Raw genomic sequence first — 14,585 nt, 5'->3', positions numbered from 1 at the left:
CATTGAATTCCCTTGGCACCTCTGTTAAAAACCAGTCATCCACAACTTAGGTTTCTTTCTGAACTCCGTTCTGCTCCATTTATCTAATGTGTGGTCCGTACAACACTGACTTGGTTATTGTACATTTGTAAAAGTAACTTTTGAAATCAAGTAATGTAAGTCCTCCAATGTGCTTTTCTTCAAAATTGTTTTGGCTGTTTTGTGTTTTTATGCATTTCCATTCTGACATCTTCAAAAAATTTTGCTGACACTTTTAATTGCCTTGAATATAGTGGTCAGTTTGAGAATTACCATCTTAACAATATTGAGTTTTGCATTGATGAACGTAGTATGTCTCCGCATTTATTTAGATCTGACTTTTTTTTTTTTAATTTTGGTGACTTGAAATGATTGCTGTTGACAGTCTTGTCCCAGTTGGTTTTTAAAGTTTATTTATTTTGAGAGAGAGAGAGAGAGAGAGAGAGCGCGCACGCGTGAGTGGAGGAGTGGAGGAGGGGCAGAGAGAAAAAGGGAGAGGGAGAATCCCAAGCAGGCTCTCCATTGTCAGCACAAAGCCTGATGCAGGGGTCAAACCCACAAACTGTGGGATCATGACCTGAGCCGAAATCAAGAGTTGGATGCTTAACCGATTGAGCCACCCAAGCCTCCCAGTTTTGTCCCAATTTTATACTTGTTCCTTTGTGGATGAAAATCACTAACCTTTTCATGTATCATAACCAGAAGTCATCCTATGATGTTTTTAACCTTATATAACAACCTGTGCTTCCAGCATCTTGATTGTTTTTCTGTCTTAATAAAGGGAGAAAAAATGGTCTTCAAATGCACTAGCTAGGTATGATTTTGTCCTATGGTACTAGCTCTAATGCTTGTAGAAACTCAATTCTAGTGGAAGGGAAGACAGTAGTATTTTATAACTTTTGTTTTGTGTTTCTGTTTGAAGGGTCTCCAACTCCATTCCTTGACGAGAAAATGACCTTCCAAGGATATCAGAACATCCAGAACTGGCCAGAAAATACAAACTTCTGCTTCGAACCTGAACAGTTGGTGAATCCTACCCAGACTGGTAAGTGCAGTCTTGCCTGTGGCTGCTCAGTGTGAGTGGTGACATAAACATGAATAATTTACAGCCACTGCTCACATAGAACCCTTTAGCCTAAGTATAGCTTGTCAGGTACAATCAAAGTGTACTCATTTACCCTGAAAATTTAGTTGACCCTTTCTCCTCTTGATCCCTTCATCTGAGGCACACACCCCTCTAGATTTAAAGCCTGTTCTGAGTAACTTAACTGAAATTCATACTCATTGAAGACTAATGGTCAGTAGTACCTTAGAACCTAATTCTTCCAAAAGGAATTACTACAGTAATAATAGCACCATTTGTTGAATATCTGTGTTGTGCCTGGCACAGTGCTAGAGCCTTTCTATACATATTTTCTGTGTTTCTTACCTAACTCTGCCAAGTACATATGATCCTCATTTGACAGAAGGGAAAACTAGGACTCATACCCCATTTCTTTTTTTTTCTTCACCTTTTTAAAAAAAATTTATTTATTTATTTTGAGAGAGGAGGGGAGAGAGCACGTGAACAGGGGAGGGACAGAGAGAGAGAGAGGGAGAGAGAGAGAATCTCAAGCAGGCTCCAATGCGGAGCTAGAACTCACAAACCATGAGGTTATGACCTGAGCCGAAATTAGGAGTCGGACGCTTAACAAACTGAGCCACCCAGACGCCCTTCATACTTCATTTCTTTTTTTTTTTTTTTTTTTTTTAAGATTTTTTTTTTTTTCAACGTTTATTTTTTATTTTTGGGACAGAGAGAGACAGAGCATGAACGGGGGAGGGGCAGAGAGAGAGGGAGACACAGAATCGGAAACAGGCTCCAGGCTCTGAGCCATCAGCCCAGAGCCCGACGCGGGGCTCGAACTCACGGACCGCGAGATCGTGACCTGGCTGAAGTCGGACGCTTAACCGACTGCGCCACCCAGGCGCCCCTCATACTTCATTTCTATAAAATCAAACTAATCTATAGAGACAGAAAGCATATGTGTAGTTGGCTAGAGCTGGAAATGGTGGCAGGAATGGATTGCAGAAGGACCTCAAAGTGATAGCATCATTGCCGCCACGCCAGGTTGAGAGCTGTTGTCTTGTTTGCACTTATATATGGCTTCTTTTTTGCCATCCAATTAATAAGGAGCTTATAACTGGTTCCAAATAATCTAGTACTTGATGTTCTATCCATTTTCCAATTATTGGCTAGGCTAGATATATAATTTTTCAAAACAGCTTTTTTTATTGAGATATAATTCACATACCATACAATTCACCCATTTAAAATGTATAGTTCAGTGGATTTTTAGTATTACCTCAAAAATAAACCCTGTGTTCTTTAAATATCACTCCCTATCTCCTTATCCACCCTGGCCCTAAGCAACCACTAATCTCTTTCTGTCTCTCTAAATTTATCTATTCTGGACATTTTATGGAAATGGAATAATATATGGTCTTTTGTGACTAGCTTTCTCACTTAGCAAGTGTTCAAGGACTCGTGGTTTGTGGCATGGATCAGTACTCCATTCTTTCAGAGGACCTCATAATACTGCATTGTATGGATATACTACATTTTGTTTATCTGTTCATCAGTTGATAAACATATAGGCAGTTTCCTTTTTTTTTCTTTACTGTTGTCAGTAATGCTGTTTTAAAAAGGGTTTTGTGTAGTAGACATACACTTAAATTTCTCTTGAGAGAAATACCTAGACTGGAATTGCTGATCATATGATAACTCAGTGTTTAATTTGAGGAATTGCCCAACTGTTTTCCAAAGCACCTGTACCATTTTATATTCCCACCAGTAGTGGATTAGGTTTGTAATTCCTCCACATCCTTAAAAATGCTTGTTTTTCTTTTTCAAAAATTAGAGCTAACCTAGTTGGTATGAAATGGTATCTTGTTATGATTTTTGTTTGCATTTTTGTATTGGCTAATGGTGTTGATTATCTTTTTCACTTTTCGTGTGTTTGTTGGCTATTTATATATCTTCCTCAGAGAAATCCTCTGTCCCATTTTTAATTGGTTTGTCTTTTTGTTGTGTCCTGTACGAGTTCTTTATAAACTAGACCCTTATCAGATTTATGATTTGCAAATGCTTTCTCCCATTTTGTGGGTTGTCTTCTAATTTTCTTGATAGTGTCCTTTGATGCATAAAAGTTTTTGATTTTGAAGACCAGTTTATCTTGTTTTTCCTTTGTTGCTCATACTTTGATGTCATACCTAAGAGCCCATTGCCAAACTGAGGTCATGAACATTTACCCTTATGTTTTTCTCTAAAATTTTTATAATTTTAGCTCTTGCATTAAGGTCTTCGGTCCACTGTAAATTGGTTTTTCTATATGGTGAGAGGTAGAGGTCCAAATTCATTATTTTTCATGTGGATATCCAGTTGTCCCGTCTCCAGTCTTTGGAAAGACTATTCTTTCCCCATTGAATGGTCTTGGTATCCTTGTTGAAATCTGTTAACCATAGATACATAGTTTTGTTTATCAACTCTTAGTTCTGTTCTATTGATCTATATGTGTGTCCTTAAGCCAGCACTATACTGTCATGATTACTGTTGCTTTGTGGTAAGTTTTGCAGTTGGGAAGTGTAGATTTTCCTACTTTGTTTTTTCTGATGATTATTTTGGTTGTTCTGGGTCCTTTGCATTTCATATGAATTTTAGAATCAGCTTGTCAATTTCTATAAAGAAATCAGCTGGGATTCTGTTAGGAATTGCATTAAATCTATAGATCAAATTGAGGAGTTTTGCCATCTTAACAATATTATCTTCAAATCCATAAACATAGAATGTTTTTCCGTTTATTTATATCTTATTCCTTCACCAATATTTTGTAGTTTTTAGAGCATAAATTTTATACTCCCTTTTGTAAAATTTATTCCTAGTATTTTATTCTTCTTAATGCTGTGAATGGAATTGTTTTCTTAATTTCATTTTCAGATTGTTCATTGGAAGGATGTAGATACACGAGTGATTTTTGTATATTGATCTTGTATCTTCCAGCCTTGCTGAACTCATTAGTTCTAATAGTTTTTTAGTGGATTCCTTAGGATTTTCCATATGTAAGATCATGTCATTTACAAATACAGTTTTAGTTCCTCGTTTCCAATCTGGATGGCTTTTATTTCTTTTTTGGCTTAATTTTCCTGGCCAGAGTCTTTAATACAATGATAACTAGAAGTAGTGAGAGCAGACATCCTTATTTTGTTACTAGCCTTAGAGGGAAAGCATCTAGTCTTTTGCCATTTTTTAAGTATGGTGTCAGTGGTGGGTGTTTTATAGATGCCATTTATTAGATTAAGGAAAATGCCTTCTATTCCTAATTTGTCAAGTGTTTGATTTATCATGAAAGGGTGTTGGGTTTTGTCAAGTGATTTTTCTACACCTATTGAAATGATTGTGTGGTTTTATTATTACTTTAAGTTTATTTATTTATCTATTTATTTTTTTTGAGAGAGAGAGTGGGAGTAAGCAGGGGAGGGGCAGAGAGAGAGGGAGAGAGAGAATCTCAGGCAGGCTCTGCATTGTCAGCGCATTGCCCAACGTGGGTCTCAATCCCACAAACTGAGATCATGACCTGAGCTGAAACCAAGAGTCAGACGTTTAACCTGACTGAGCCATCCAGGTGCTCCCATGTGATTTCATTTTTTATTCTACTGATATGTATGTATTACATTAATTGATTTTGGGGTGTTAAACTAATCTTGCATTCCTGGGATTAATCTCATTTGGTCATGGTGTATAACTCATGTTATTTGCTGGCACATTCATAAACGTATTGAACATTTTGGAATCCATGTTTAGAAGAGATACTGATCTGTAGTTTCCTTCTGATGTCTTTGTCTAGTTTTGGTATCAGAGTAATATCAGAGTTATACCATTCTATGGTGATACCAACCATAGAATGAGGAAGTGTTCTCCCCTCTTGAGTTTTAGTTTTGGAAGAGTTTATGAAGAATTGGTTTTAATTTTTCATTAAATGTTTGGTAGAATTCAATAGCGAAGCCAACTTAGGAATTTTCTTGTGAGTAGTTTTTAATTACTAATTCAAGTCAGGAAGGAGAGGAACCAGCAAGGGTAACTTCAAAGGAATTGCTGGTTTTGATGTTGGGGAAAAGCCAGAAAAATATAATGTCTTGAAAGTCAAGTGTGGTAGTCCACCCCCAAGATGGTTCCAATGAACCCCACCTCCTGGTATTCACAACTTTAAGTAGTAACTTCCCATTGTAGCAGGGTTGGTCTGTGTGACCAGTAGAATAGATGACAGAAATAATGGTATATCATTTCTAAGATTAGGTTATAAAGGACACTGTGGCTTCCATCTTGGTCATTCTGGGTTTACTCATCCTGGGGATAGCCAGATGCTATGGAGAGGCCCACATAGGGGAGGAACAGAGGCTTCTAGTCAATATCCATGTAAGTAAATCATTGTATAGGTAGGTTCTCCAGCCCCAGTCAAGTCTTCTGATGATCACAGTCTTGGCCAATACTTTGACTACAACCTGTGAGACACCCTAATCATTGAAGGTAGGGAAAAAAAACAGGTTCTGGGAGACATTTTGAAGGTCAGATCAGTTGAATTTTCTTATGAATCAAATTTGTATGAAAGAGAGAAGTCAAGGATGACTCCAGTGTTTTTGACCAAAAAGATAGAATGCCACTAGAGATGGGAAGATTTCACGAGGGGTAGTTTGGGAAACATACTACATTTTAGCTTTATTTTATACATTAAGAGTTGGCAATTTGATATGAAAGTCAAGAAATAAGGGGTGATATCTAGATGGCTCGAGGTACAAATTTGAGTGTCATTAATTTATACACAGAATTTTAAACTGTGAGATTAGATGAGATCACTAAGGGAAGGAATGCAGATAGAGAAAAGGTCTTCCTTTCTCTAACCACTTAATTAGTTCTTTAGTTCTCAGCTTAAATATTTATCAAGGGAAGATCATCCTTGACTTGAACTAAAACATCCCTCTGCTAAATGTTCTCAACCCTGATCTTACACATCTCTGGGTTTTTAGAGCTCACAGAGTCTGCCATATTAGAGGCACCCACTAAAAAAGTAGTAAGAAAATGACAGAACTTTGTAGAAACCACTCATTTTTACATGCAAGTTAGCAGTTTCCCATCCTAATGTGCAAACCATACAGCAGTTACTCTCATTGATGGTTTAAGCTTCCTGTTTTCCTTCAGTGGAAGCCTGAGGAGCAGAGCAAGCGGCAGCATTTCAAACGAAGTGATCCTGGGGAGAGTGAATGGTTAGAATCTCTCTCCTCTCCCAGCTCCCCCACTCTTCTGGAGAAGCAGCACTAGGGCCTCCTCTGTCTCCAGCAGCTTCTCAGTTTGCTTTCTGCTTGTTCATACTTCCCAGTGACATGGTCTCCCCTGCTTCTGACATCCCTTACTAGAACAGGGTGGTCCAGCTGCCTCAGAGCCACAGGAATGAACATTCTCCCAAGGCCTAGGTTTTTATGCAGCTGCCTCTGACAAATGAAGCACCTTACGAATCTACCAAGGAACTAGTGAGAAATGCAGATTCTTAGGGCCCAGCAATCAGTGTTTCTTTAAGCCTGCAGGGTGATTCAGATGTGTGCTAAATTTTGAGAAGGCCTTCTTAGAACCAAATTCTTGCTCGATCTGACTGGCTTTGCTCTTTTTTTCATCTAAGAAGGCACAGAGTTTCCCTGATGTTTTGAGTGACTTTATTTATGGCAACTCCTGATTCTGGAGCTCATTTCTCTTCTTCAGACGCCAGCTGTTTACCTTGTCTCATTCAGACAGGTTTTGAAAAGTAGTTTTCTTCATGATGCCCACATGAGGTGAAAATGTCTTTTTTACTTGCCTGGCTATCTTTTTTTTTTTTTCCCTTAATAACCTGAAGTGAATGTCTAAATATATATTGAAAGTTTAATCAAATCTGTACTTTCACCTCTTAGCATGTTATAGAATTGACCATTAGTTGTGTTTTTAGTTTGTTATTTGTTGACTGATTCAGATAATCAAATCGTAGGAAATATGAGATTACATACTCTTAACTTGTAACAAAGGAATTCGTGATTCTCTACCATTTTCAGTCACATATTATCTCAACTTATTTCACTTATATTGACAACACACATGTAACCAATCAATATTCATCATAGGCTAATAAGGAATGCTAATCATTTTAGTTGTATTCACTGGGAATGAATTTTAAATTCCTTCTTTATTCCAGATCCCTTTAAGATGCATCATGATGATGGCCTGGAAGATTTTCTCTTTCTCCCCAGTGGAACAACCAATGCTTCAGCATTTACAGAACAAAATGATCCCCTGCAAGACAGTTACGGTATGACTTCTTCAACTGGATTTATTGCTTAACTCCAAACAATTAATGTGGCCTTTAACCCATCACCTTTGAAGTTAACCACTAGGCAGTCATGTTTATTGGCTCTGGCTGTAACAAGTCTCTTTCTAGATTGGTCACAGGAGAGAGTTCACAGTTGGGCTGCTCAGAGTCTGATCATATCCTCTCGGGATCTTGAATACACTATCATAGGGCCAGATTCTCTTTCCACATTTTACCAATTCATTGTCTTGGGCAAGTTATGTCCTCTGTAAACTTTGATTTCTTTACCTATAAAGTGGGGCCAGCACTAGTTCCTTCCTTAAAGATGGGGTGATAATTAAGTAAAATTTTGTAGAAGCACTTCTTACAGCATCCGATACGTGGTAAACATTAAACAGATCTTAGATCTCAATTAGTAGTGTCCTTATTCCTGGTTTTGTTGTATCACTTGTAACATGAACGTGGCCAGGGTACTGTGGGGGAGGTGAAACTTTACTTCTTCCCATCTTAGGTTTTCTGCTGGGACTTGTTAACGACAAGATTAACAGGAGACAAACAGTTTGTCAACATGCAGCATCCATCACATGGGAGAAAAGTAATTCAAAATGGTAGCTTAGAAGTTTGGTTTATATAGCATCTTCAATGAAGAACCATAAATTGGTAGAAAAATGACAGGAAAAGGAAAGCAGTTTTAGGCTTCCAGGAGTGGCTAACTGTGGGAAGAAAATGCATGGGAGGAACTAATGGAGTAAGGTTTGCTTGCCGATCCCTCTGGCGCCCTCTCTGGGCTGACAAGAGTCTGCCTCCAGGAAGAGGAGAATTTATATCCCGCCTTTAGGCAGAAAGGGGGAAGTTTTTTCTCGGGTTGCTACTCCCACATTACCTTCAGCTCAAAATAATTTTTATGTCAAAGAGGCATATTTTGGGGTGACATTCTGGTTTCCTTCAGTAAGTCCCTTCAGTGAAGTTCCTTCACCAATAAGTCCCACTTCAGCAATGCTTATAATTTTGTGTTTGTTAAGATCCTGGCTAATAATATGTTGCATTTATGCTTTTGTTTGGACTGAATATCTCTAGGAGGAAGGATGTTAAGTGATGCTATCCATGTCGTCTCTTAATACTTTGATTGTGGCTTTGACTTCTGTTCTGTCAGCTCACCAGCTAGTGAGTCATTTAGTCTCATTGGCTTCTTTCTTTCTTTCTTTCTTTCTTTCTTTCTTTCTTTCTTTCTTTCTTTCTTCCTTTTTTTAAATTAAAAAAAATTTTTTTTTGTTTAAGTTTATCCATTCATTTGGAGAGAGAGCGCACAAGCAGGGGAGGGGCAGAGAGAGAATCCTGGGCAGGCTTCGTGCTGTTGGTACAGAGCCCGATGCAGGGCTTGATCTCATAAACCGTGAAATGATGACCTGAGCCAAAATCAAGAGTCAGACGTTCAACCAACTGAGCCACCCAGGCTCCCTTAGCTTCTTTTTTTTTTTTTTTCAACGTTTATTTATTTTTGGGACAGAGAGAGACAGAGCATGAACGGGGGAGGGGCAGAGAGAGAGGGAGACACAGAGTCGGAAACAGGCTCCAGGCTCTGAGCCATCAGCCCAGAGCCCGACGCGGGGCTCGAACTCACGGACCGCGAGATCGTGACCTGGCTGAAGTCGGACGCTTAACCGACTGCGCCACCCAGGCGCCCCTTTTTTTTTTTTTTTTTTAACAGCATCTTTCTTCTGTTTCTTTATGTTCCCACTACTCCCCTGCCACACAACACACTCCCCTGCCTGGGCCACCCCATGTAAGCCCCTGTCACTACACTAGACACCTAGACCACCTCGGTAGGACTCCTGCTCCCTTTTAAATTCATTCCAAATATGCCTGCTGCATTTGCCACCAAGGCCCTATTCTGTATTCATCATGTCATTTTCATTAAGACCTTAACACACCCTTTCTCTCTCTCTCTCTCTCTTTCTCTCTCTCTTCAAATCTAAATTTCTCTGGCTTTCCAGATCCTTCTTCCATTGTTGGTCTTAATTCTGTTTTCCCTCTCTGGTACGCAAAATCCACTTGAATCCAACTAACTTCATAGTTGCAGAAACATTCTTGTCCTGTTGGCATCTTCATACTTTGCTCAGGGTTCTCCATCTTTGAAATTGACTGCTCTGTCCTCTCTTTCTGCTCTTGCTTCTCCTCTGAAGCCTTCTGTGGCTATTCTGGTCCTCATAATTGTTTTTAAACTCTTAGCCCACTTAGTACATACTATAGACTATTTGATACATGTCTGTCTTGCCTTTCTAGCTAAATCATAATACTCCTGATGGCAAGGACCACGTGATATTAAATCCCCTATTATCTGATGACGGACAGCATAGTAATAATCCTTTACATCTGTCCTAGTTCTTAATAATTTACAAAACATTTTCACAAAACTGTCTTGTTACGTTGCAGAGTGAAATATTGATCTCATTTTACAGATGAGGAAATCAAGACTCACAATCCCTTATTATACTTCAGTTGCGATATTAGTGCTTGCGTTCAGTCTTTGGTATTTTGACTCTTTGCAGTGCACTGTAGGAGGCTGCCAACCAATGCTGATTATAATGACATGACAGCCATTTAAAAAATTTGCCCAAACATAAAGAACATTAACAGTTTTTCTTTATACTTCCTTTGTTTTTCACTGGTGCTTAGGTTCGTGTCATTATGGCAGTGTATAAAGCTGATTTTAAATGTCAGATGCCTTTTTTTTCCCCATTGTTGACCCAGTTTCAACAATCTGTGTGTTTGTGTTTCAATATTAGGTCTGTTTCCCTGTGACACATTTGCTCCTGCAAATGTTGTGCCTCAGGGGTGGCCTGTGGAAGCCCCAAACTCTCCACACCCGGAATCCTTCATTTCCCCGATGGCTGTGACACAGCCTTTGCAGCCCACGGCAGGTAAATTATTAGAACCCGTCTTCACTTAACGGTTACGGTATCATAGTCCGTTTAAATCATCAGACTTTTTGATTAGCAGTGGACAGCAGTATAGATAAAGTTTCAGAACTATCACAAATGCCTTTATTACTTCAGTTACTGGTTTCACAGCTGGAGAAATGAAGGCAAAATTGAAATACAGCACTTGGGGTTCGTGGGCAGAGAACATCCCTTTTCAGTTCAGTGCAGACTTGGAACTCTAAGGTTTTTTTTCTGGATGTCCCACAAGTTCCCATTCTCTCTCTTTTTTTTTTTTTTTTAACATTTTTGTTTTTATTTTTGAGACAGGGAGAGACAGAGCATGAACAGGGGAGGGTCAGAGAGAGGGCGAAACAGAATCTGAAACAGGCTTCAGGCTCTGAGCTGTCAGACAGAGCCCGACGCGGGGCTCGAACTCACGGACCACGAGATCGTGACCTGAGCCAAAGTTGGCCACTCAACCAACTGAGCCACGCAGGCGCCCCTCCCATTCTTAAAATAACTGTGTACCCGTGTTGTTGTTATTTTTAAACCTGTGTTTTAACTCTTCTTTTCCTTTCCTCCTCCACGATTTATTCTCTTAGTATCCTATTCTTCGAAGTATTGGGACTATCAAAGAGTGGGCACAAATACATCAATTAGACAGCTTCTTAGTTATGTTTAGGGTGTTGTGGTCACAAAATCTAGATACTCTTATGCTCTCAGAAAGTAAGTTTTGAATGTAGACCTATGAGCAGACGATGATGGGTTCTAAATTTCCAACTTATTTCCCTTAGAGCCAGCTGAAGAAGTAGAAGTGAAGAAGGGAGCAGAAGAGAGGGCACCAACAGAAGCACTGGAAATCATGATGGGACTGAAGGCTGATGACATGGCACCATCTAGAGAAACAGAGATGTCTCCAGCCAAGGACATGGCACCAGCCACAGAAACAGAGCTGGCATTGGCTAAAGACATGGAACCTTCTATCAAATCAGATGTGACACTGGCTAAGAACATGGAATCATCTATGGAATCAGATATGGTCCTAGTCAAGGACATGGTACTACCCAAAGAAACAGAAGAAGCCCCGGTGAAGGATGCTGTTTTGTCCACAGAAACAGATGTATCTTTAGCCAAGGATATGGTATTGCCCACAGACACAGAGGTAGCCCCAGCTAAGGATGCGATACCATTCAAAGAAACGGAGAGGGCACCACCTATAAAAATGGATTTGTCCCCAGATGAGGGCATGGTAGCACCCACAGACAGACAGATGACCCCAGCCAAGGGTGTGGAATCACTCTCAGATATAGAAATGGCACTGGCTAAGGACGTTGTGTCACCCACAGAAATATCCTCAGCCAAAGAGGCAGCCTTGTCCTCAGAAACAGAGGTGGCCCTGACTGGGGATATGGCACTGCCCCCAGAAACCAAGATTTTCTTGACCAAGGATGAGGCACTGCCCCCAGAAATGGAAGTGGCCCCAGTCAAGGATATGGCTCCACATCCAGATACAGAAAAGGGCCCAGTGAAAGACATGGCTCCGTCCCCAGAAACAGAGGTACCCCTGGGCAAGGATGTGCTTCTACCCCAAGAAACAGATGTGGCCCTGGGGAAGGACCTGGCTTCACCTGTAGAAACAGAGATGGCCCTGGGCAAGAATGTGGCTATGCCCCCAGAAACAGAAGTAACCCTGATCAAGAATGTGCCTCAGCCTCCAGAAACAGAGGTCGCTCTGGCTAAGGATATGGCTCTGCCCCCTGGGACAGAGGTCACCCTGGCCAACAATGTGAGTCCAGCCAAGGATGTTGCACCACCCTCAGAAACGGAGGTGGCAGCTGTTCCAGCTAAGGACATGGAAATTGCGCAGACACAGGAAGAAGTACGTGAGGAGGCCCAGTTAAAATCTCTCCGGGATGAGGGGCCATCAGCTGCATCTACTTTTATCATTTCACCAGGTATGGGTTTAAGTTTACTCCTTATTTCTGTCTACCAGCGTGTAGTCTCCAGAAAGGTGAGGGACACACGTTGTGCCAGATAAAATACAGACACTTACACTGTATTTTACAAGTCTACACACATCCCTGCTCTTCTAGACAGTTCTTTCTCACCTTCTCTCCCTCCTCCAGTTTCTAACACCTTCCTCCTTATTTCTCTGCTGGTCTGTTTTCCTTGTTGATAACTTAAGCCACAAAAGAGAACCTTCACAAACTTGTGCTACCTCATCTGCCTACTTGTGTGCTGTCTCCATAGTCTCTGCCTCCCTCCTGTTGCTGTAGGTGAACTGTCCCTGCTCCTAGGTGTGGCCAGTCTCTCCAGGTTGCACTAGCTCCCATCTCCTCTCGCCTACTTAGGCATGCTGCCCTAGCCATTCTTTCCTTTCTTGCCTCTCACCAATCTTTGTCCCTCTCCACTGGCTCATTCCCACCAATGTACAAATATCTGTTATTTTTCCCCATCTGAAACAAAACAAAAACTTTCCCAACTTCACTGTCTAGCTACCACTCCATTTCTCTGCTGCTCTCTGAGGACCATCGCTCATTCCTCAAAAACCATTCCTGAATCAAGTTTCTGAAAGGTGGAAAAACAGCTGAAATCTTGCTGCTCTAAAACTTGTGTGGTTTTTACTGTTACATCCAGAACCATTGACAGCTGTGGGTCAGAAATACAACGTGCCAACAGATGAGGATTCTGTGTTAGAGAAACAAGACCAGAAGAAACCTGTCAGTAGTCAGCCTTCTGAACTTTCTTCAGAGAGCTCAGGTAAGTTAGGGTAACAAAGTGGACTCTTGGAAACCACTTCAACTGGGAGCAATGGGCTGATGGTGGATGTTGTCCCTGATTTCTGGTGATCAGTAGTATTGTTTAGGAAGTCTGTTCTCTGTCTTGGACAGATTTGGTCTTGTTTAGGCAGAAAGTCAGCTTACATATTTTCAAATTACTGCTACATCGACTCACGACACCTAAATTTTAACCCAGTTCAGCTGTCCACTATGCTATCTTGTGTAATCTCAGGCAGGTTATTTAACTTTCCTGTGTCGCTGTTTATTCAGCTATAAGAGGAATGCACTGGTCAAATGTTATGGAAATCTTTACTAGTAAGCCCTTGCTAGTTAGTGTGTTTCATGGCCCAACAGCATCTGCATTGCTTGGGAGCCTATTAGAAATGCATCATCTTGGCTTCCACTTCAAACCTTCAGAATCATAATATGCATTTTAACAGGTTCTCCAGATAATTCTTATGTACAGTAAACTTTGAGAGGCACTACTCCAAGATACTTTCTGACTTGGAGTTTGATCATTCAGTGAACTTTAAGGTTACAGGTTTTTGATGTAAGCCAAAAGCATGTGTATATGATTAACCACTTAATGATTCTCTGCTTACTTTTCTGTGACTGTGATTAGAAGGGGAGCTTGAGGGCAGGGACCCTGACTTATTTCACTGAGAATCTTTAGTGCTTGCATACTGTCTAGCCCCAAGAAGGAGCTAAATAAAGTTTGGTTTTTTAAAATGTTGTTTTAGTGACTCAACATAGCAATAAAGATTTATCAAGTCCTTATTGTGTATGAAATATGCCATGCTAAGGCACACAGATATTTAAGTCTGGGCCATTGCCCTTGTGTTGTTATATCATAGCCTGGATGGTGAGGAAAGTTCCCAGGCGCATGAACTCTGAAACCAAAGTTTTATATAATAATTGAATAAAATAGCACCAAATAGCTGCTGGTTAATTGCCAAATGAAATGTTATAGGTGTTGTGGGGGTACTAAAGCCTTGCAGTTTTTGAGAGAAGCAGTAATTGACCTGAGGTGTTAAATATAGGGTAGCATTTGGAGGGTAAAAAAGAGCAAAAGTGCTACTTAAGTATATTTTAATGTTCTCCGAAGTCATTTCACTGGGTTGTCTTAGACCTGCTCTTAGTGACACTTTTCCCAGGATCTTGAATCCATACTGCATCGACATAGAGACAGGAGGTTGGACCAGTTGATTTCCTGAAACTTTTCCAAGGGTGCTTATCCTAGTTGTTTTAATTTATAACCCTACTGGGCATTATGTTTATCTTTCTCTTTCAGGAAGAACATTTAGGAACAGAACATTGAAATCTAACACATTTGTCTTTCAAAGTAGAAGGTTTTGGTTCCGGAATGATGAAGATTTTTCTTTGGCCAAATTACTAATTCAGTATCTTTTATCTTCTTCCTTTTTATTCTCCCCAGTAGCATAAGTCTGGCCTTCTGGTCTGTTTCCCAGAGTCGATCTGGTTAGCTTGACAAGTAATTA

The 14,585-nt window shown here is 40.3% G+C and overlaps 1 protein-coding gene across 10 annotated transcripts in view; it reads left to right on the top strand.

Annotated features, from left to right (window-relative positions):
• The window catches only part of MAP4 (microtubule associated protein 4), a 195,467-nt gene that overhangs the window by 127,883 nt on the left and 52,999 nt on the right, over positions 1-14,585 (top strand). For 9 of the 10 annotated variants that reach the window (XM_047095990.1, XM_047095988.1, XM_047095987.1 and 6 more), the window contains 5 exons: positions 941-1,063; positions 7,272-7,385; positions 10,172-10,306; positions 11,101-12,261; positions 12,944-13,066. In XM_047095990.1, coding sequence (XP_046951946.1) covers positions 941-1,063; positions 7,272-7,385; positions 10,172-10,306; positions 11,101-12,261; positions 12,944-13,066 — 1,656 coding nt within the window. The remainder of the gene's footprint in view (positions 1-940; positions 1,064-7,271; positions 7,386-10,171; positions 10,307-11,100; positions 12,262-12,943; positions 13,067-14,585) is intronic. The other variant, XM_047095989.1, reaches the window with a different exon arrangement.

Source organism: Lynx rufus, unplaced genomic scaffold (genome assembly GCF_022079265.1).
Source record: "Lynx rufus isolate CCGP_SWC_20201006 ecotype Redwood Valley unplaced genomic scaffold, mLynRuf1.p SCAF_4, whole genome shotgun sequence".
Taxonomy (NCBI): domain Eukaryota; kingdom Metazoa; phylum Chordata; class Mammalia; order Carnivora; family Felidae; genus Lynx; species Lynx rufus.
This window is presented reverse-complemented; position numbering and strand designations above follow the sequence as displayed.